Source organism: Xenopus laevis, chromosome 3L, assembly GCF_017654675.1.
Source record: "Xenopus laevis strain J_2021 chromosome 3L, Xenopus_laevis_v10.1, whole genome shotgun sequence".
Taxonomy (NCBI): domain Eukaryota; kingdom Metazoa; phylum Chordata; class Amphibia; order Anura; family Pipidae; genus Xenopus; species Xenopus laevis.
The window spans coordinates 34,099,697-34,118,882 of NC_054375.1; the positions used below are offsets into that span (position 1 = coordinate 34,099,697).

General features: G+C 35.9%; 1 protein-coding gene across 36 annotated transcripts in view; it reads right to left on the reverse strand.

Moving 5' to 3' along the window:
* Positions 1-19,186, reverse strand: part of pcdhga3.L (protocadherin gamma subfamily A, 3 L homeolog) — a 279,136-nt gene that overhangs the window by 71,757 nt on the left and 188,193 nt on the right. For 2 of the 36 annotated variants that reach the window (XM_018250638.2, XM_018250637.2), the window contains exon 1: positions 13,941-16,763. The exons of 30 other annotated variants lie outside the window; for them this stretch is intronic. In XM_018250638.2, the coding sequence (XP_018106127.1) occupies positions 13,941-16,415 (2,475 nt within the window). In that variant the 5' untranslated portion in view covers positions 16,416-16,763. Of the gene's footprint in view, positions 1-1,942; positions 4,709-8,303; positions 10,924-13,940; positions 16,764-19,186 lie in introns of those variants that run through there. 4 more of the 36 variants (XM_041584889.1, XM_041584888.1, XM_041584904.1 and 1 more) reach the window with 3 other exon arrangements.

Genomic DNA, 19,186 nt, shown 5'->3' on the forward strand with positions numbered 1-19,186 from the left:
ATCACTGATTATTAACAAAGCACAGTTGACAACTCTATTTTGGACACACTTCCACACCTTGCGCCTCCCCTTCAAATGACATCCTATCCAATAGTCAGTATTGCCATTTGCAAAAATAAAAAAATATAAAGACTAATCAAATTGCTTTTTCACCTGCAGAGTGCCAGTAAACCCATTAATTTTAAAGTTGTGTCCTTCTGACAAACACAATTGAAGCTGAAAGCAATTAAGTGATCTCAAATAGGAACATTTTGTAATATAATGTGGCACACAAATTGATGGAATTGGGTCACCAGCTCAACTACTAATGAGCCGCCGTCTGCGCTCCATACTTCCCATGACACACAACCAGTTACTACCACAGATTATACCATCAGCTCTTGTGAGCACAAAACTGCAGAATAAACAACAAAGACAATCCAGATACTACAACAGAGGTGCTAGGCCATTATCTGTCCTGCAGGAGGGAGATCGGGTCATGATGCAAAAGCCTGGAGGAAAATGGCAACCAGGACATGTGACATCTAAGTTAAAAACACCAAGATCATACCTGGTAGAAACTGATGATGGTGGTGTATACAGAAGGAACTGTAGACATGTGATCAAAAAATGTGCACCACTATCTACAAACAGTTTAGATGATGATTTTGAAGTAAGTGAAAGTACACCAGTGGAGCAGCCTGAACTGCACCATAGTTCGCAAGTTCCTTCATCAGACACTGAGTCGACAAATGCTGGTGCAGGAGTACAACCACAGAACAGAAACATGAAAACTACAAGATGTGGTCGAATGGGGAAGCCACCCCAACGACTGAACTTATAATTATGCTTATTTACATTTTCATTAATGTTTTTCTATGCTTTAATACTTTCATGGTTATGTTATTTAAAAGAAGGGAGATGTAATATAATGTGGCGCACACTAGGTGTCGCTATAACATGATAATTCTTTATACATAACAGAGTGTAACTTGTTGATGTGGGAGGTCCTGCAGCCATCTTAAGTTTTGCTGGACTGATAGAAATACAGATCCCTTACAACAAGAATATCTCCTGTGTCTTTATGAACAGTTTAAACCTCACAATCAGAAACATTACACATTTATTTATTTTTGCTGCTGTCTTTGATGTCAGTATAATTTTCTAGTGATGTTAACGTATACAATTGGCAAAAATATAATAAAGTTCAAAAACACAAACAAAAACAAGTTACATTTGTAAAAATTAAATGCACTCAAAATCTCATACATACATGTACACCAACTCAACTCTTACTACATGTCATATACATACAAAGAGGAAATAAACATTCAGAGACTGCAGATCTAGTGGGTTCATCTACTCAACAATGAATGGAGTCATTACCTTGATGAAAAGCATGGGGATGCAGAGCACATGCAAAGCCATAGAGCTAACTGCTAGACTACTGTACCCTTATATACTTTCTGTTTTTTTATATCAATATCCATGCCTCATCAATTCAACAACAATATAAATCTGGTTATGAATGTGTGATTCCCATTCAGGCTTGTTAGTGAAAAACAATACTAGTTTTTCATGAGACATTGCAGTTTGTAATTTAACATTAATGAATGGAATCTTCATCTTAAGGCCACATTTTTAATAGCCCAATGAAATGAAGGACTTTCATTGAACTAGTGTCTGTTGTACTGAGATCTCTATGTATTATCTCTCCACTGTTGCAAATGCTAGCACACTTGACAGCAGAAGTCTATCAGGGGATGCAAGATTTCACAATAACAGACAATTAACTGGAATGAAATGTCGTTGCATTATCAATAGCTAGACAATGCATGCATTCTTAATATGGATAATAAAAAAATATGGAAACAAGCTATATGTAGAGAAAACTCACATATTATAAATTCTCATTGATAACAACATTTTCAAACATGACAATCTAACCAGATAGCTTCCTCACCTGTAGAGTGCCAGTAACCCCATTTACATCTGTATCACTGACCATTGTTTTCAGCTCAGGGAAATTAATAGGCCTCAAATAGGAAAAATCATTTATTTCTGATGGAGAAAAACAGGTTTTGTAACATTGCCCTTGAGGATCCGAGGGCTCCATTCTAACCTCCATGAACTTCAACGTACCATCTGTGTTTAAGTGAAGAGTTGGCCTGCACTGTTCAGTGTAGTACTTGGGCTGTGGGCTTCCAAGGCAGCAGGAGCAAATTGTAGAACTTGACTCTTTTCTTAAACATCTAGCAAGTAATATAATGAAAGTAACCAAGGAAACTAAACTAACAGCAACCAACGATATAATCAAATACAAGGTCATCTCTGGTTTGTTATTGGAAGTGACAAAATTCTGGGACTTAGGCCTCTCTGGGAAAATGGTATCCTCAAGTATAATATATATGGTAACAGTAGTTGATAAAGCAGGTTCCCCATGATCCTTCACCACAATGACAAGCCTTTGATCAATTTGATCAGTTTCCTGTAAGCTACGGACAGTTTGGATTTCACCATGGGAAGAAGATATTTGAAACAGGGATGGATCTGTACCATCTACTATATGATAGGATAGCCATGCATTGTGTCCCGAGTCTAAATCCACTGCAGATATTTTTGTAACCAAAAATCCAGCTGGAGATAATGTGGGGATTTTCTGTTGAGGACTGACCTGTCTGGAGTGCTCTGGATACAACATCAAAGGAGCATTATCATTTTGATCCAATATGAAAATGAAAACTGTTATGTTGGAAGAAAGCTTTGGAGATCCAGAATCTTCAACCTTCACTGTAACTTGTAAAACTTGGATTTGTTCATAGTCAAAAGAACCTTGTGCATAGATATTACCACTCTTAGAGTCGATATTTACTAAAGAAAGGATAGAATGAGCATCAGTTTTCCGTTCAAGAACAGAGTAAGTCAGGACTGAATTTAACCCATCATCCGGATCAACTGCCGATACTGTACATAGAAAACTTCCAGGGTCATTGTTCTCTCTAATAAAAACAGTTACATGTGGCTGAGAAAATACTGGTGGATTATCATTAATGTCTGATATATTTAAAATGATGGACATTGTTGTGCGCAGTGGAGGAGAACCTAAATCTGTTGCAATCAGGTCAAGAATATACTGTGCAACTTTCTCTCTATCAAGAACTCCATCTGTTACTATTGTATAACGATTGTTAAAGGGTTTTATTTTAAATGGGAGGTTTGGTGAAATCTCTAAAGATACCTCTCCATTTTTACCAGAGTCTTTATCTCTCACACTTAGGAAACCAACGGCAGTTTCCAAAGCTGCATTTTCTGGTACTGCATTCAACAATGAGGTTAATGTTATTTCTGGTACATTATCATTAACATCTTCTATTTCTATTAGGACAAGGCACTGACTTTCATGTTCAGGATTTCCTTTGTCTTTTGCCCTAACTGATATTTCATAAAATTCTTTTTCTTCAAAATCTATAACACCATTAACTGAAATCTCTCCAGACTGCTGGTTTAGTGTTAATAGTTCTTTCACAGACTCCAATGTATCGTAGTCAAAGAAGTATTCAATTTCCCCATTAAGTCCTTCATCCCGATCAGTTGCATTGAGTCTCAAAATAACAGTATGTTGTGGTGCATTTTCTTTTATGGCAGCTTTGTATGTGGAATGTTCAAAATCCGGTGCATTGTCATTGCTGTCTAGAACAATTACAGTTATCTGAGATGTACCCGATCTAGGTGGATTGCCTCCATCAAAAGCAGTAATTGTTAGTTTATGATGTTCCTTTTCTTCTCTATCTAAAATATTTTCTATTATTAACTCTGGAACCAGTGTCCCATCTTTTCGAGGGTTTACTGATAAAGAGAAATATGGGTTTGGAGTCAGTGTGTATTTGGAAACACCATTAGTGCTTATGTCTGGATCCTGAGCATTCTCCAAACGAAATCGTATGCCTGGATTTGCCATGGTTTCATAAATTTTAATTAACTGATCACTTCTCAAAAACAATGGAGAATTATCATTGATGTCAACAATTTCAATTTCCAAACTGAAAAGCTCCAGTGGGTTTTCAATAATTATTTCTAAAGGTAATATACATCTTGTACTAGATCCACACAAGCTTTCTCTGTCAATCTTTTCATTGACAGTCAAGTCTCCATTTCTGTGATTCAGTGCAAAATATTTTCCACTTCCCTCTGTGCCCAGTCGCATTCTGCGTTTAGGAATATCTGCTGAATTTAATACAAGATCCTGTGCTGCATTAGCTATTAAAGTTCCTGGTGTGGATTCTTCAGTAACTGAATAACGAAGCTGCCCAGAGACCCAGCCCAAGCTACAAAGAAAAGGGACAATGACTACTTGCCATTTCCAATGCTTTGTTGGGTTGTGGATGTCCATAACGTGAATCCTTTTCTTCAGTCAGCATGTGGTGAAAATCTTTTATCATCCCAGATGAGAAGTAAGCCAGTTCTTTGTATTTAAAGTCATCAAAATAAAAACAGCCATATTAAAAATGAGAGTCATCCACAAGGTTTCTTATCGGAACAGCAGCTATGCCTCCTGTGTGACTGCAGAGACGGGAGGAAGGGAGGAAACTCCTGAGAAGGGGAGGAGAATGACTAGATGACATGAGCAGATCTGCTGTAGCAAAAAATCTGTCTGGTTGACTATTCTGCCCTCTTCTGGCCATTTATATTAATTCCAGCTACAAATTTAACTTCCAAGAAATATTGTTTTAAAAAGTATTAGTATCATTTTTAGCATCACTTCTTTGATAATTGGGCATTTATTAAAGGATTATGACAGTTTATGTAATAAATAGAAGATACTAAAACGTTCCTTTCAAAAGAACAACATTTATAATACAAGAATGCAAAAAAAAATTGCATATTAAAATTACCCATTAAAATTGCATATTAAACTTACCCATTAAAATACAAATATCTACCATACTTATGAAGATCAGTACACACACTGGATCACAATGCAAATGATCTGACCAGAGTTTCTTATATTTTGTATATTTTATTATCTATATTTGTCTATATAATCTTAAAAACACAATTAATTATTCATTGATCAAACAATATGACCTGTCAAAGGTGATGCCATAACCTTCCACACTGTGACTATGATCACTATGCAGCCGATGCCCATGGAGTTATCAGTGCATCACTTTGCAAGTGATGGCCAGAATATCCTGTGCATGTCCAATTTCATTATAAATGGGCAGATGAGGCTGTTATCATAAGGATACACAGTTGCACACTGTGATTAAACAGGCCACTTTAGAGAAAGAGTTTTTTTAGTGTCATGTAACTGATTTCTAACTTTAAAATCTGCTATCTGCCAAAATGATTAAATCCCCAAACTGATAATTTTCATTTTATACATACGGTGTGATTGTCTATCTCTGATACACACCAGTTTTTCACACGCAGTTTTTAAAGCAAATAGCTACCAAACAAAAAGTGGTGAACACAGTCACAATTTTGAAACATTTATTTTTGTGCCAAACTAATGATTTTTATAAATGTTTTTACTGTAGATTAAGTTTAGTCACCCTAAACCAAGATTTGTTGCATATTCAAACTAGCTGTTGTAGCAATTCTTATGACTTGGACAAGGTACTGTATAGACAAGGACAGAGTATGCTGCTTTTAAACATAGGGAAGTAGCTGTAACTTACAAACAGGTAATGTCACATGAAGCTGTTATGGCATTTACAATAACATGTTTTAATGAGTACCAAGTAGTGATGTGCGAATCTCCCCCATTTCGCTTCGCCAAAAAATTTGCGAATTTCCTGCAAAATTCGTGAAACATCGAAGAATTAGAGAAAAAACGTGAAATCGGAAAGTTCACGAAAAAAATCATGAAATTCGTACGTTTTCACGAAAAAATCGTGAAATTCGGGTGTTTTCACAAAAAATCGAGCAATTCGAATGTTTTCATGGAAAAATTGCAAAAACCGGAAATTGACGCAGATGACTTCATGAATTTATTCGCCGGCAGCGAAACGCAGGATTTCCCCGCAAATTCGTGACAGGCGAATTTATTCACCCATCACTAATACCAAGACCACAACATTAATGTGCCTGAAACAGTCCCTGTAGAAGAAGTTTGCAATGATCAGACAAGAATGTGTACCAGTGCTTGACAGTAAATAGTTGCTTGAAAATCACAATATTTTCTGACAAGGAATGGTTTGAAATCTGTATCATGTTTATCATATAATCTTTCATAAATATCTTTGAGTATAAGAAAACATATCTTGTGGCCAACAAAAATGTTTAAAAATTGTTGTGGCTTGACCAAAATACTACAGGAAATTAAATTCAACCAACAAAGTATATTTTGATATTTGACATTTGAGAAGACTCTCACATTTAGAGGGAGCAGCAAACATTTGATAGCTCCTAATCATTTCACACAAGAGTAATTAAAGTAGCACCATTCATGCCAAACCACAACTCAAAATTTCTAATCTGAAAGAGATTGGTGAATTTGCTGAAAACAGTACAGGATGTATAGCATTTTCCAAATAAATGATGTTTATACCAGAGACCCATTATAGAACATACCCAAGACAAAGTAAAGTCAACATCTCAAACATCTCATCTCAAACATCATCAAATATCTAATGCAATTAAAATTGATTTCCTAATCTTACCTCTTTAAGCAAGTTCTCTCACACACTCAATGCCACTGTATCCAATACAATATGACAACACAATATGGCTGTAAAAGGCATCTATATTACTATAATTAATATTACTAATATTAATATAACTATATTAGGACCTTTTATAGCAAGTTGAATCCCATTGTCTCTCTTTCTGGAGAAGTACAGATGAAGCCACTTGGATTTGTGTGTTAAATGCGTCATGACTCTGGATTAACTGAAGAAACTGTGTTATCTAAAGTCATTTTAACGCATTTAATGAATTTAACCTTCATTAGCATACCAAAGCACCATTGTTCACAATGGTGAACACTTTAATTAGATGGGATGCTGTGAGGCAATTTTCTGTGTTAAACATCAGCAATGATAACCACTGTACCACTGTGCTACATACCCTTACAAAGAGTGATATACACAAAAAAAAATACGTTTCTTTGTAAGTTGAGTAGATCCACCAATTCAAACACATTCCAAGACATCGAACATATATCCCACAAGTGCCTTTTATTTAAGTACTGATGTGAAAATGACCTATTAACATGTATACAGGCCCGGGCCTTGGGCGGCACATATTTTGGGGACGTGTTGCTCCGCAGTGCTCCGGGGCATGTATACCAGCTCTCTTGCACCTGCGTGAGATAGTGCGGACAGGCACTAGGACCGCGCAGACTGAGCGGCCTAGGGGCACCCGCCAAGCATGTCCGGAGCTGCATGTTTAGAAGCTCTATGAACACATATACACCTGGCCTTTTCTTTTCTAAAGAAGAGTAGTCCCAGTCACATGGCTAGTGGTTTCAATCATACTAACAAAAATGAATTGCATTCTTACATGAGGATGGAAAATGTGCACTCATCAAAGTACAGTATGTGTTTATGTGAGTTTGTGACATTTCTACCCATATCCAGACCACCACAGTACACCATTCAAATGAAAACTGCTGTTGAGGAAAAGATAGGAAAAGAGTGCCCTCCTCTATCTATTCTTAACAGGTTAAAACTCCCTTAGCTATAAGTTATGGATTTTTCATAAGAATATTCTATTTTACTTTATTTTTTGCCTTTATCATTTTATAGAAAAAAAATTTGCTTGACTTATACAAAGTAATAGGCAGCATTTATTGTTAATAAATAGGCAATATAAATGTATTAATAGTAAAAACTTATTTTTTGCAGAATAAAATATATTGAAGGGCATCTTGTACTAGTACCCCTGCTCTTAAGTTACATAAAATACTAATGAAAATTTTTTTACCTTGTATTACCCAGTTATCATCTATAATTTATAGCTAGATTCCCCACTGCATAAGGAATAAACATAAAATAATCACAATAATCACAAAAAAAACATAAAATAATCACAGTCACTTTGAGGATGTTTTGATATGCTATATATTTCTTGTATATCTACTACACATATCTTTTGAATTATTACTAAAGCTTGGTTAATAATGTATTTAGGAGACACTACCACACCTTGTACCCCATGAAATTTAATTTTTTGTGTATAATGTAGGACACAGAAATAAAATCTGTCATGAAAATTCAAATTCAAAACATCTCCTATACCATGTCTAGATATCAGGCATTATTTAAATATGATAATAATAATCTACAAATATTCTTAATCTAATCAGATTGCTTCCTCACCTGCAGAGTGCCAGTAAACCCATTAATATTAGAGGTTTGACCTTCTGACTCATGGACCATAGTTTGAAGCTGAGGAAAATGAAGAGGTCTCAAATAGGAAAATTCATTTATTTCTGATGGAGAAAAACAGGTTTTGTAACATTGCCCTTGAGGATCTGAGGGCTCCATCCTAACCTCCATGAACTTCAATGTTCCATCCGTGTTTAAGTGAAGAGTTGGCCTGCACTGTTCACTATAGTAGCTCAACTCTGGGTTTCCAAGGCAGCAAGAGCACATTGTAGAGTTTGTCTCTTTCTTTAGGCATCGTGCAAGTAATATAATAAAAGTCATAAATGACACTACACTAACAGCAACTAAAGAAATAATCAAATATAGGGTCACATCTGACTTGTTGCCAGACTGTGTAACAGAACTTTTAGATTTAGGGCTCTCCTCAAAAATGCTCTCCTCGAGTGATATGAATATGGTGACAGTGGTTGATAAAGTATGTTCCCCGTGATCATTTACTGAAATAACAAGCTTTTGATCAGTCCATTCTATTTCTTGTAATTCCCTGACAGTTCGTATTTCTCCATTGGAAGAAGATATTTGAAAAAGAGACAGATCCGTTTGTTCTATTATATGATAGGATAGCCATGCATTGTGTCCAGAGTCTAAATCCACTGCTGACACTTTGGTAACCAAAAAGCCAGGTGAGGCAGATTTGGGAACATTTTGATGGAAATTAGCCTGTTTTGAGTGCTCTGGATACAAAACTACGGGGGCATTATCATTTTGGTCTAAAATGAAAATGAAAACAGTTATGTTGGAAGACAGTCTTGGAGATCCATCATCTTCAGCTTTCACAGTAACTTGCAAAACCTGTATTTGTTCATAATCAAATGAACCTTGTGCATAGATATTTCCATTGTTAGAGTCAATATATACAAAGGAAAGAATCGAAGAATCATCAGTCAGTTTTTCAACTATAGAATAAGTCAAGACTGAATTTAACCCATCGTCTGGATCTTCTGCAGACACTGTACATAGAAAACTTCCTGGGTCATTATTCTCCTTTATGAAAGCACTGAAGTGTGATTGGGAAAATGCTGGTGGGTTATCATTGATGTCTGAAATATTTAAAATGATGGAGATTTTTGTGCGCTGTGGAGGAGAACCTAAGTCTGTGGCAATCAGATCAATAAAATATTGTGAGACTGCCTCTCTATCAAGAACTCCATCTGTTATTATTGAATAATGGTCATCAAAAGATTTTACTTTAAATGGGAGGTTTGGAGTCATTTCAAGATGAACCACACCATTTTTACCAGAGTCTTTATCTCTCACACTAAGAAAACCGACTGCAGTTCCCAAGGCTGCATTTTCTGGTACTGCATTCAACAGGGAGGTTAATGTTATTTCTGGTGCATTATCATTAACATCTTCTATTCGTATTAGGATGAGGCAGCGGCTTTCATGTTCAGGGTTTCCTTTGTCTTTTGCCCTAACTGATATTTCATAAAAATCTTTTTCTTCAAAATCTATAACCCCATGAACTGAAATCTCTCCAGACTGTTGGTTTAGGGTAAATAATTCTTTGATGAAATTCAATGTATGGTAGCCAAAGAAGTATTCAATTTCTCCATTAAGTCCTTCATCTTGATCAGTTGCATTTAGTTTCAAAATAACAGTATTTTGTGGTGTATTTTCTTCTAGGACAACTTTGTATGTTGAATGATCAAAAACCGGTGCATTGTCATTGCTGTCCAGAACAATTACAGTTATCTGAGATGTACCTGATCTAGGTGGATTGCCACCATCAAAAGCAGTAATTGAGAGTTTATGAGATTCCTTTTCTTCTCTATCTAGATTTTTTTCTATAATTAACTCTGGAACCAGCGTCCCATCTGTTTTAGTGTTTACTGATAAAGAGAAATATGGGTTTGGAGTCAGTGTGTATTTGGAAACACCATTAGTGCTTATATCTGGATCGTGAGCACTCTCTATAGGAAATCGTGTGCCAGGATTTGCGAAGATTTCAGAAATTGTTATCTTTTGATCACTTGTAAAAAAACTCGGGGAATTATCATTTATATCCAGGATTTCAACTCTCAGTCTGAAAAGCTCCAGAGGATTTTCAAGTATTACTTCTAGAGGTAATATACAATTTGTGCCTGAACCACACAGTGTTTCTCTGTCGATCTTTTCATTGATAGTCAATTCTCCATTTCTCTGGTTCAGTGCAAAATATTTGCTGCCTCCTTCTGAACCCAAACGCATTCTGCGTTTAAGAATGCCAGCAACATTAATAGCAAGATCCTCTGCTACATTTGCTGTAAATGTGCCTGGTTCTAATTCTTCAGCAAGAGAATAACGCAGTTGCCCAGAGACCCAACCCAAACTACAAAGGAAAGATAAAACAATTACTTGCCATTTCCAAGACTTTAGTGGGTGTTGGATGTCCATAATGTGAAACACAGCAGCATGTGGTGATAAACCTGTTATCATCCCAACGAAGAAGGTAACCAATTGCTTGGAAATAAAACCATCAGAATAAATTCAGCCATATTTAAAATTGCAAGCATCCAAAAGGCTTTGTGTCGGAAAAGCAGCTATGCCTTCTGTGAGACTGGAGAGATGGGAGGAAACTGCTGAGAGGGGGAGGAGTATGAATGGGTGACATAAGCATATCCACTGCTGTAGCAAAATATCTGAGTAGTAGACTGCTCTGCCCTCTTCTGGTCACTATTATGAATTAAAATTTCCAACTTAATGTTAAATTAAAAAAAAATTATATATATATTACCGTGAACTATTTTTTTTACAGAATGAAAGTGTTAACATAAAACTTTTGTTTTTATTGTTTTGGAGTATTATTTTATAAGGAAGATCATCTTCCAATGACTACAAACACTAGTAAATGTAATTTATGCATGTTATTAAACACTTCCTTATTGAATTCTGATTGTACTTTCTTCCATGAAGTTGAGTATTAAAGACCAATTTTCATTAAAGCTAATGTGTAAAATTCAATTTTAATACCATTTAATATTGAATGATATTGAAAGAAATTTAGCAATATAAACACATTATTAGTCCACACTATATTATAGGTTCTTGTACAAAGATATCACCAGACCAGCCTCACTTGCACTTCCCCTATCCTTCTTACCACATGTCACACCTCCTCTTAAAGGAACAGTAACACCTAAAAATGAAAGTATTTTAAAAGAATGTAGCCATGGGGGCAGCCATTCAGGCACCGGATACACAGTAGATAGCAGATACATTCTGAAGAATCCCATTGTATACTACAGAGCTTATCTGTTATCTGCTGTGTATCCTGTGCCTTTTCTCCTTTTTCAGTTTCAATGGCTGCCCCATGGCTACACAGCAGTTTGTTATATATACTATTGTAGGGTTTTTTGTTGCAAACACACCAGTTGTACCAGTGCAGAGTAACAGGACATTATATTTTCATTACTTTGAAAAAATATTATTATTTGGTGTTACTGTTCCTTTAACACTGTAGATACACCCATGGCTTCCTTGAAGGCCCCATGAGGAGCAGGCCCTGGTTCAATTTTGCTACTGTGCCTCCCCAAACAAAAATGTTGCTCTCCTCCACTAACTAGAAACTATGGGGCTTTAGGCAGGAGCATATGGAACCATGTGCATTATTCAGGGAAATGGTTAAAATGTGTTACTCTAAAATCTCCACTTTAACAATTGAGTTACATATATTTACTCTTTATTGTGGAAACAAAGAAAAATGCCCAATGGCGTAACTAGTGTGCACTGTGCCCCCCGGAAAAACTCTTTGGAGATGCCTGACATACAACAATCCCTCCCCGTCCGCACCATGCCCCCTCCCTGTCCCTGCTAGCCCACCTCCTAACACTTTTTTTTTTATAAATCATTTAATTCATTTGATACATGTTTATGTTTCAACTTACATGTCATATCCATTCAACAGCAACTATAACATGGCATATCCATTCAACAGCAACTATATATACTTCCCAGTATTTTTTTTCATTAACTAGAAATCAGGTGTATTATTTCTTTTTATGTAAGCATAAAAAATGTCTGACCATAGGGTCATGATAAAAATCCTACACTCTGAAAAATAAAAATAAATGATATACCATTTATATCAGGACAACAAATAATCTGCCAATCCAAATGAAGCTGACATAGTACTGTATCTCACAAACAGTCCAGGATCCCATATTATTTGCTAGCCCATATTAATGCTGATTGTTTTGTAGGAACTTGTAGATGAGTTTTTGTATCCCTGAACATAAGTTTTAGGCAATCTTGTAAGAACTAGTATAGAAATGCAAAATAAAGGAAATAGTTCTCCAGACAGAGTGACCCATACCAATCGGTAATCAATAATGTCTTTGCTTCCAACAACAGTAACCAGAAATTCTGATCTATATGAAAATCTCAAATAAAGCTTGCTAGATACAGATCTAAATACCGTACAACCAGGGCACAAGAGAACTTCCAACATCCAACGCAACTGAGCATAGAAGATTCATATTTTCCAACCCATCCAATCAAACAGCTGAATATTTCTCCTTCAACACTTACTGGACTGAATGATTCCATAAGAATAATTTGAAGAGCAGTTTCAGTGTCGAATGTGAAATATTTAGAAGGATTACCAGAATGACCTCTGCCTCAAAATGTTTCAGTAAGTTTAAGGTGTTCACAACATTGTGTCAAGGTTAAAATCCTAGGCTTCAGTAATTCTCTTTGATGTGGGTAGATCATCCTTTATTAGGATACAGTAAAACTATTTATAGCGCCTGAAACATGGTAATGGAAATTAAAATACCAACCACAAGACCTTTGTAGTTTGGTATAGTTAAAAAATGTTCTTTGTTCAGCCCTTCATAGAACATATTCAAATTTACACTGGAAACAAGGGAGCATAGTTCTTCATAGAGCATAAAATTAAAAATATTTGCTTAACGTTTACTTATTATATTGATGAATACTCATACATTCTACAGTTATCTGCCTATGCTAAAATGGTAGATATGCAAAGCCAAAAACACAATTCAAAATCTAAAAGTCATCCATCATCTGAAAGAAATGTATGGGAGCAATTTCTTCTATATTTTTCAGGGTTTGTTTAAAATGTATAGCAATCCCTTCCCAGGGTTTTCTTACACACATACAAACAAACAAAAACACATACTCCTACATAGGGTAATATTCATAAGGTAAGAACATATAAACTTCATACAGATTTTACCCTGGTTAGAATCAAAGCCATGAGTCTAGTTTAACAAGGCAGCATTGCTAACCACTTCACCCTATGTTGGTCCATCTAGCTGGTGGTGAACTAGAAATTTCTCTCTGCACAGTGAACAGTCAGGAATGGCATGGTTATTATAGTTTATCCTGTATTGACATTGAACGCCACTCTATTCTTAATTAGTGAATGTAAATTCAGATGCTACAAACAACTGGACAAGGCACAGAAGCAGGAGAAGAAAGAAATATACAAGAGTACTGAAACTCCATGCCACAGTAAATATTTGTAAACTGCCAAAAAGGCAGATAAAATCACCAATAAAATCAACATTGCTTAATAAATTAAACATGTTCAAATATGGAAATGCAATTAGTTTTCTATCTCACCTGTAGAGTGCCATTTGTATCAGAAAAACATTCCCCTGAATCACTGACAATAGTTGTTAGTGGAGGAAAATGTAGAGGTTTCAAATAGGAAAAATCATTATTTTCTGATGGAGAAAAACATGTTTTATAACATTGCCCTTGAGGATCTGATGGCTCCATTCTAACCTCCATGAATTTTAAAGTGCCATCTGCGTTTATGTGAAGAGTTGGTCGGCATGCTTGGGTATAAAAACTGGTCTCGGGTCTTCCAAGGCAGCACATTGCAGAGCTTGTCTCTTTTTTAAGGCATCTAGCAAGCAATATAATAAAAGTAATCAATGAAACAACACTAATAGCAACCAAGGAAATGATCAGATACAGAGTCATCTCTGGTTTTTTGTTAGCAGTGACAAAATTGGGGGATTTTGGGCTCTCCTGAAAAATGCCATCCTCGAGACTAATGTATATGGTGACAGTGGTTGATAAAATTGGCTCTCCATGATCCATAACAGATATGACAAGGCTTTGATCAACTTGATCATTTTCCTGTAATCCTCGGACAGTTCGAATTTCCCCATTGTATGCAGATATTTGAAACAAAGCAGGATCTGTACCATCTTCTATTTGATAGGATAGCCATGCATTGTGTCCTGAGTCTATATCCACTGCAGACACTTTGGTGACCAAATAGCCAGGGGAAGCAGATTTTGGAACTTTCTGTTGCGGATTGCCCTGCTTTGAGTACTCTGGAAACAACACTAAAGGGGCATTATCATTTTCGTCTAAAATGAAAATGAAAACGGTAATGCTGGATGACAGTCTTGGAGATCCAGAGTCTTCAGCTTTCACAGTAATTTGTAATACCTGGATTTGTTCATAATCAAAAGAACCTTGTGCATAGATATCTCCACTGTTAGAGTTGACGTGTATAAAAGAAAGAATTGAAGAAGCATCAGTCTTCCTTTCAACTATAGAGTAAGTTATGACTGAATTTGACCCATCATCTGGATCAGACGCAGAAACTGTACACAAAAAACTTCCAGGTTGATTATTCTCTCTTATAAAGGCATTTAAGTGTGACTGAGAAAATACTGGTGGATTATCATTTATGTCTGAAATATTTAATATGATGGGCATTTGGGTATGCAAAGGAGGAGAACCTAAGTCTGTGGCAGTCAGGTCAAGTATGTATTGTGCAACTTTCTCTCTATCAAGAACTCCATCTGTTACTATTGAAAAACGATTGTTGAATGCTTTAATTTTAAAAGGGAGGTTTGGGGAAATCTCTAGATTTACCTCCCCATTCTTTCCGGAGTCTTTATCACTTACACTTAAGAAACCGACTGCAGTTCCCAAAGCTGCATTTTCTGGAACTGCATTTAACAGGGAGGTTAATGTTATTTCTGGAGCATTATCGTTTGCATCTTCTATTTCTATTAATATCAGACAGCGACTTTCTAGCCCAGAATGTCCTTTGTCTTTGGCTCTTATAGATATTTCATAAAAATCTGCTTCTTCAAAATCTATGGAACCTTTTATTGTAATTTCTCCTGTTTTTTGATTCAGGTTAAATATCTGTTTTACAGAATTTAATGTATGGTAATCAAAAAAGTATTCAACTTCCCCGTTAACTCCTTCATCCTGATCGGTTGCATTCAGCTTCAAAATGACAGTATTTTCTGGTGTATTTTCTAGCAAGACAAGTTTGTACGTTGAATGATCAAAAACCGGTGCATTGTCATTGCTGTCTAGAACAATTACAGTTATCTGCGATGTACCTGATCTAGGAGGATTGCCACCATCCAATGCAGTAATTGTGAGTTTATGATATTCCTTTTCTTCTCTATCCAAAGCTTTATTTATAAGTAATGCTGGAACTGGTTTCCCATCCTTACGAGTCTTTAATGACAAAGAGAAATATGGGTTCGGACTCAATGTATATTTAGAAACCGTATTAGTGCTTATGTCTGGATCATCTGCACTCTCCAAAGGAAACTGTGTTCCTGGGCTTGCTAATGCTTCCAAGATTTGTATTATTTGATCATTTGTTGAGAATTTGGGCGAATTGTCATTTATATCAAGAATCTCAATTTCAAAACTAAACAGCTCCAATGGATTTTCAATAATTATTTCTAAAGGTAATATACAACTTGTGCCAGATCCACACAAGGTTTCTCTGTCGATCTTTTCATTAACAGTCAAGTCTCCATTTCCCTGGTTCAGTGCAAAATATTTTCTGCTTCCCTCTGAACCCAGTCGCATTCTGCGTTCAGAAATATCTGCAGCATTTAATACCAGATCTCGTGCTACATTTGCTATAAATGTCCCTGGTTCTGATTCTTCAGTAACTGAATAATGAAGCTGCCCAGAGACCCAGCCCAAGCTACAAAGAAAAGGGAAAATGACTACTTGCCATGTCCAGGGCTTTGTTGGGTTGCGGATGTCCATAATGTGCCTCATTCCCTTAAAAGCAACATATGCTGAAATTCTCATCATCCCAATGAAAAAGTAAACCAGGTTCTTCGATTAATTTCAGAAATAGCCATATTTGAATAAATACAAGTCATCCACAAGGTGTTGATCGGAACAGCAGCTATGCCTTTGTGTGTCTGGAGAGATGGGAGGCGGTTGTGGAAATGAGGAGGGAATAAAGAAAGACATGGGCAGATCTACTGCTGTAACAAATAATCTGACTGGTTGACTACTCTTGCCCTCTTCTGGTCAGTAATGTGAATTTCAAATAACTTGAATTCTAAAGAAAATATTGCTGTAAAAATAAGAAATATTGCATTGTCTCCATTTCCACGTAAAATAATGTTATGCCTGCTTCTGAACCAGAATATTCATACTGTAAAATATGTGGAAATATTTGCAAAAATATTGTCAAATTGCTGAACACATTGTGACATGTTGACAAATATAAATATTTATATTAAGAAATAGTTTACAGCACTTAAAGATAATGTTTAAAAACATATGAACAAATGTTACTGTGGATTTTATATGTTTTGCAACACAAATTTCATAGCAGTTTTGAATATCTGGCAGTAAAGTACAACCACAAAGCTCTAAGGAGAGATAAATTATTGTAATATATTTTGCATTTAATACTTTGTATTTTTTTACTTAAAACAGTGGTTAGGTGACAAAGCGACAGCTATATACCTATAATACACAGAATTTTGATCAAAGTACAGTAGTTTGTTCTCAAGAAGAATTGGGGAAATTAAACATTTTTATTTGCTCTTAGTAGCCACTTCCAATTCTGGCAAGTGGGAAAAGGCTTTTCTGTGGCTTACACACTGTAATCAAGTGAACTTAAAAAAACAAAAGTATAAAAATTCACGAATTTACCATGAAATTCACAAAAATCGGTGAAATGCATTGAAGTCAATGGGCCTCAAAATATATTTTCATACGCGTGACTATGTGGTCCAAATGCAATAAAGTCAATGGACGTCTGAATGATTTTGCTGCACTGCGATTTTTTTTGACACGCAAAATTTTTCGCCGCCGAATTGCCGAGCGTGGTTTCACAAATTAATTTGCTTGCAGCAAAATGTGGAAATTAGTCGCAAAATTGTGTCCAGTAAATTTATTCATCCATCACTATACATAACATATTTAATAAAAAAGAAAAACCTTTTTTCAAATCCCTCATCCTAAAAGAAGAAGGTGCAAAAGCTGGGTTCAACAGAATTTCCAGATTTTATCCCCTTTCATAAAACCTTGAATATAATGGTATCACTGATTATCAAACACCTCATAGAGCCTGGCTCGAGTCCCGAAAGAGTTATTTTTGTACAAAAGGGTGTACCCTGGATGGTGGTGTTTTTCTAGTAGTATATAGCTTCAAGCTATGCAGTTTTTTAATGGAATAATGTAGTATAGAATCAGGCCTATATATGGGATTTGGGCCTAGAAGATTATGAAAAGGCATATCAAGAAAGCAGATTGGTTCCAAGTACTGCATCACTTAGGCTGTGGTGCGCCATAGTCTTGTATGAAAAGAAATGTCTCCTCCTTCACTGGAAAGTCACTGCTAATACTGACTAGAGCAATACTCCCCCTGGCACAGCTCACCGGTATGGGAAGAGGTGACCTCTTAAAGTCTGCTAAATAGCCATTCTGTAGGCCTGTTTACATAAAGACTTTCACTCCAATAGGCCAGGATGTCACTCTGGATGTTGTGATTGTGAACTGTCTATAACAACATTGTCTATGATATGAAATATCTACTAAAGACTAAAGACAGTAAAAACACCCCATCCGAAACCAACCAAGCAAAATAAACACCTTGTTCTTAAAACAAATAGTAAACAGATGAACCTATTTCCACATGTTTCAACCAAATATTCATAATTCCCTTTGCCTGACACTTTCAACAGCAACTGAAAACTGGTGAGCAGGAAGAAAGATGTGACTTTGACATAGCATCTGTTTAATTTTAATCATAGTAGAATCTCCGGCTTGCTGTGCTCTGGTGGCTTATGGGGGGATTAACTAAAGCAGGAAGACAGTAAAATGTATAAGATTCACGTTGTTTTAATCACAAAAGGATCTCAACTTGCTGTGTTTCTGATGGCTAAGAGGGGGATTTAATGAAGCAGAAAAGAATGCTTGACATCGGAATATCTACGTTTATGAAGTTTGTTTTCCAGTCTGCCCTCTTCTGGTACAGCATGGAAATACAATGCAACACTACATAAAAGTACATGAACAGTCATTGGTTATTTGATTTCACTGAACATATACTATATTAAATATATAGCTCAGTTATTTGTAAGGCTAATATTTAGCATAATATTATCCTAAGTGCACTTGCATGATTTGTGTGATGATGAACACTATATAAGGCATGAGGTCACAGCGAAAACACCATGATAAAGTGAAACAAATCAACACAAGCATGGAAGACAGAAAGGGTTTATACCTGGTATAAATCCTATTTTAGCAATTTCAAACAAAATTATGACAATACACTTTGACCTAGTCCTAAATTGTCAATTTCATGGAAATAGTACAGAATTTAACACTGTTATCAAATTTGTGTAAGAAATAGAGGTATGCTCTGCAGTTGTAACCTACTATGCCAGTTTTAGATTTATATGACTTTTTAAGCAAACATTTCATTGTGGTTTCACTGCTGTTTCTTAGATTTACAAACAGCATTACAACCTTTTATTAACATACCTACAACTCCCCACCCATAATAAATGATTTACTAAATGATTAATTAGGCAATGAGGTTATTTAGTCGGCATGTA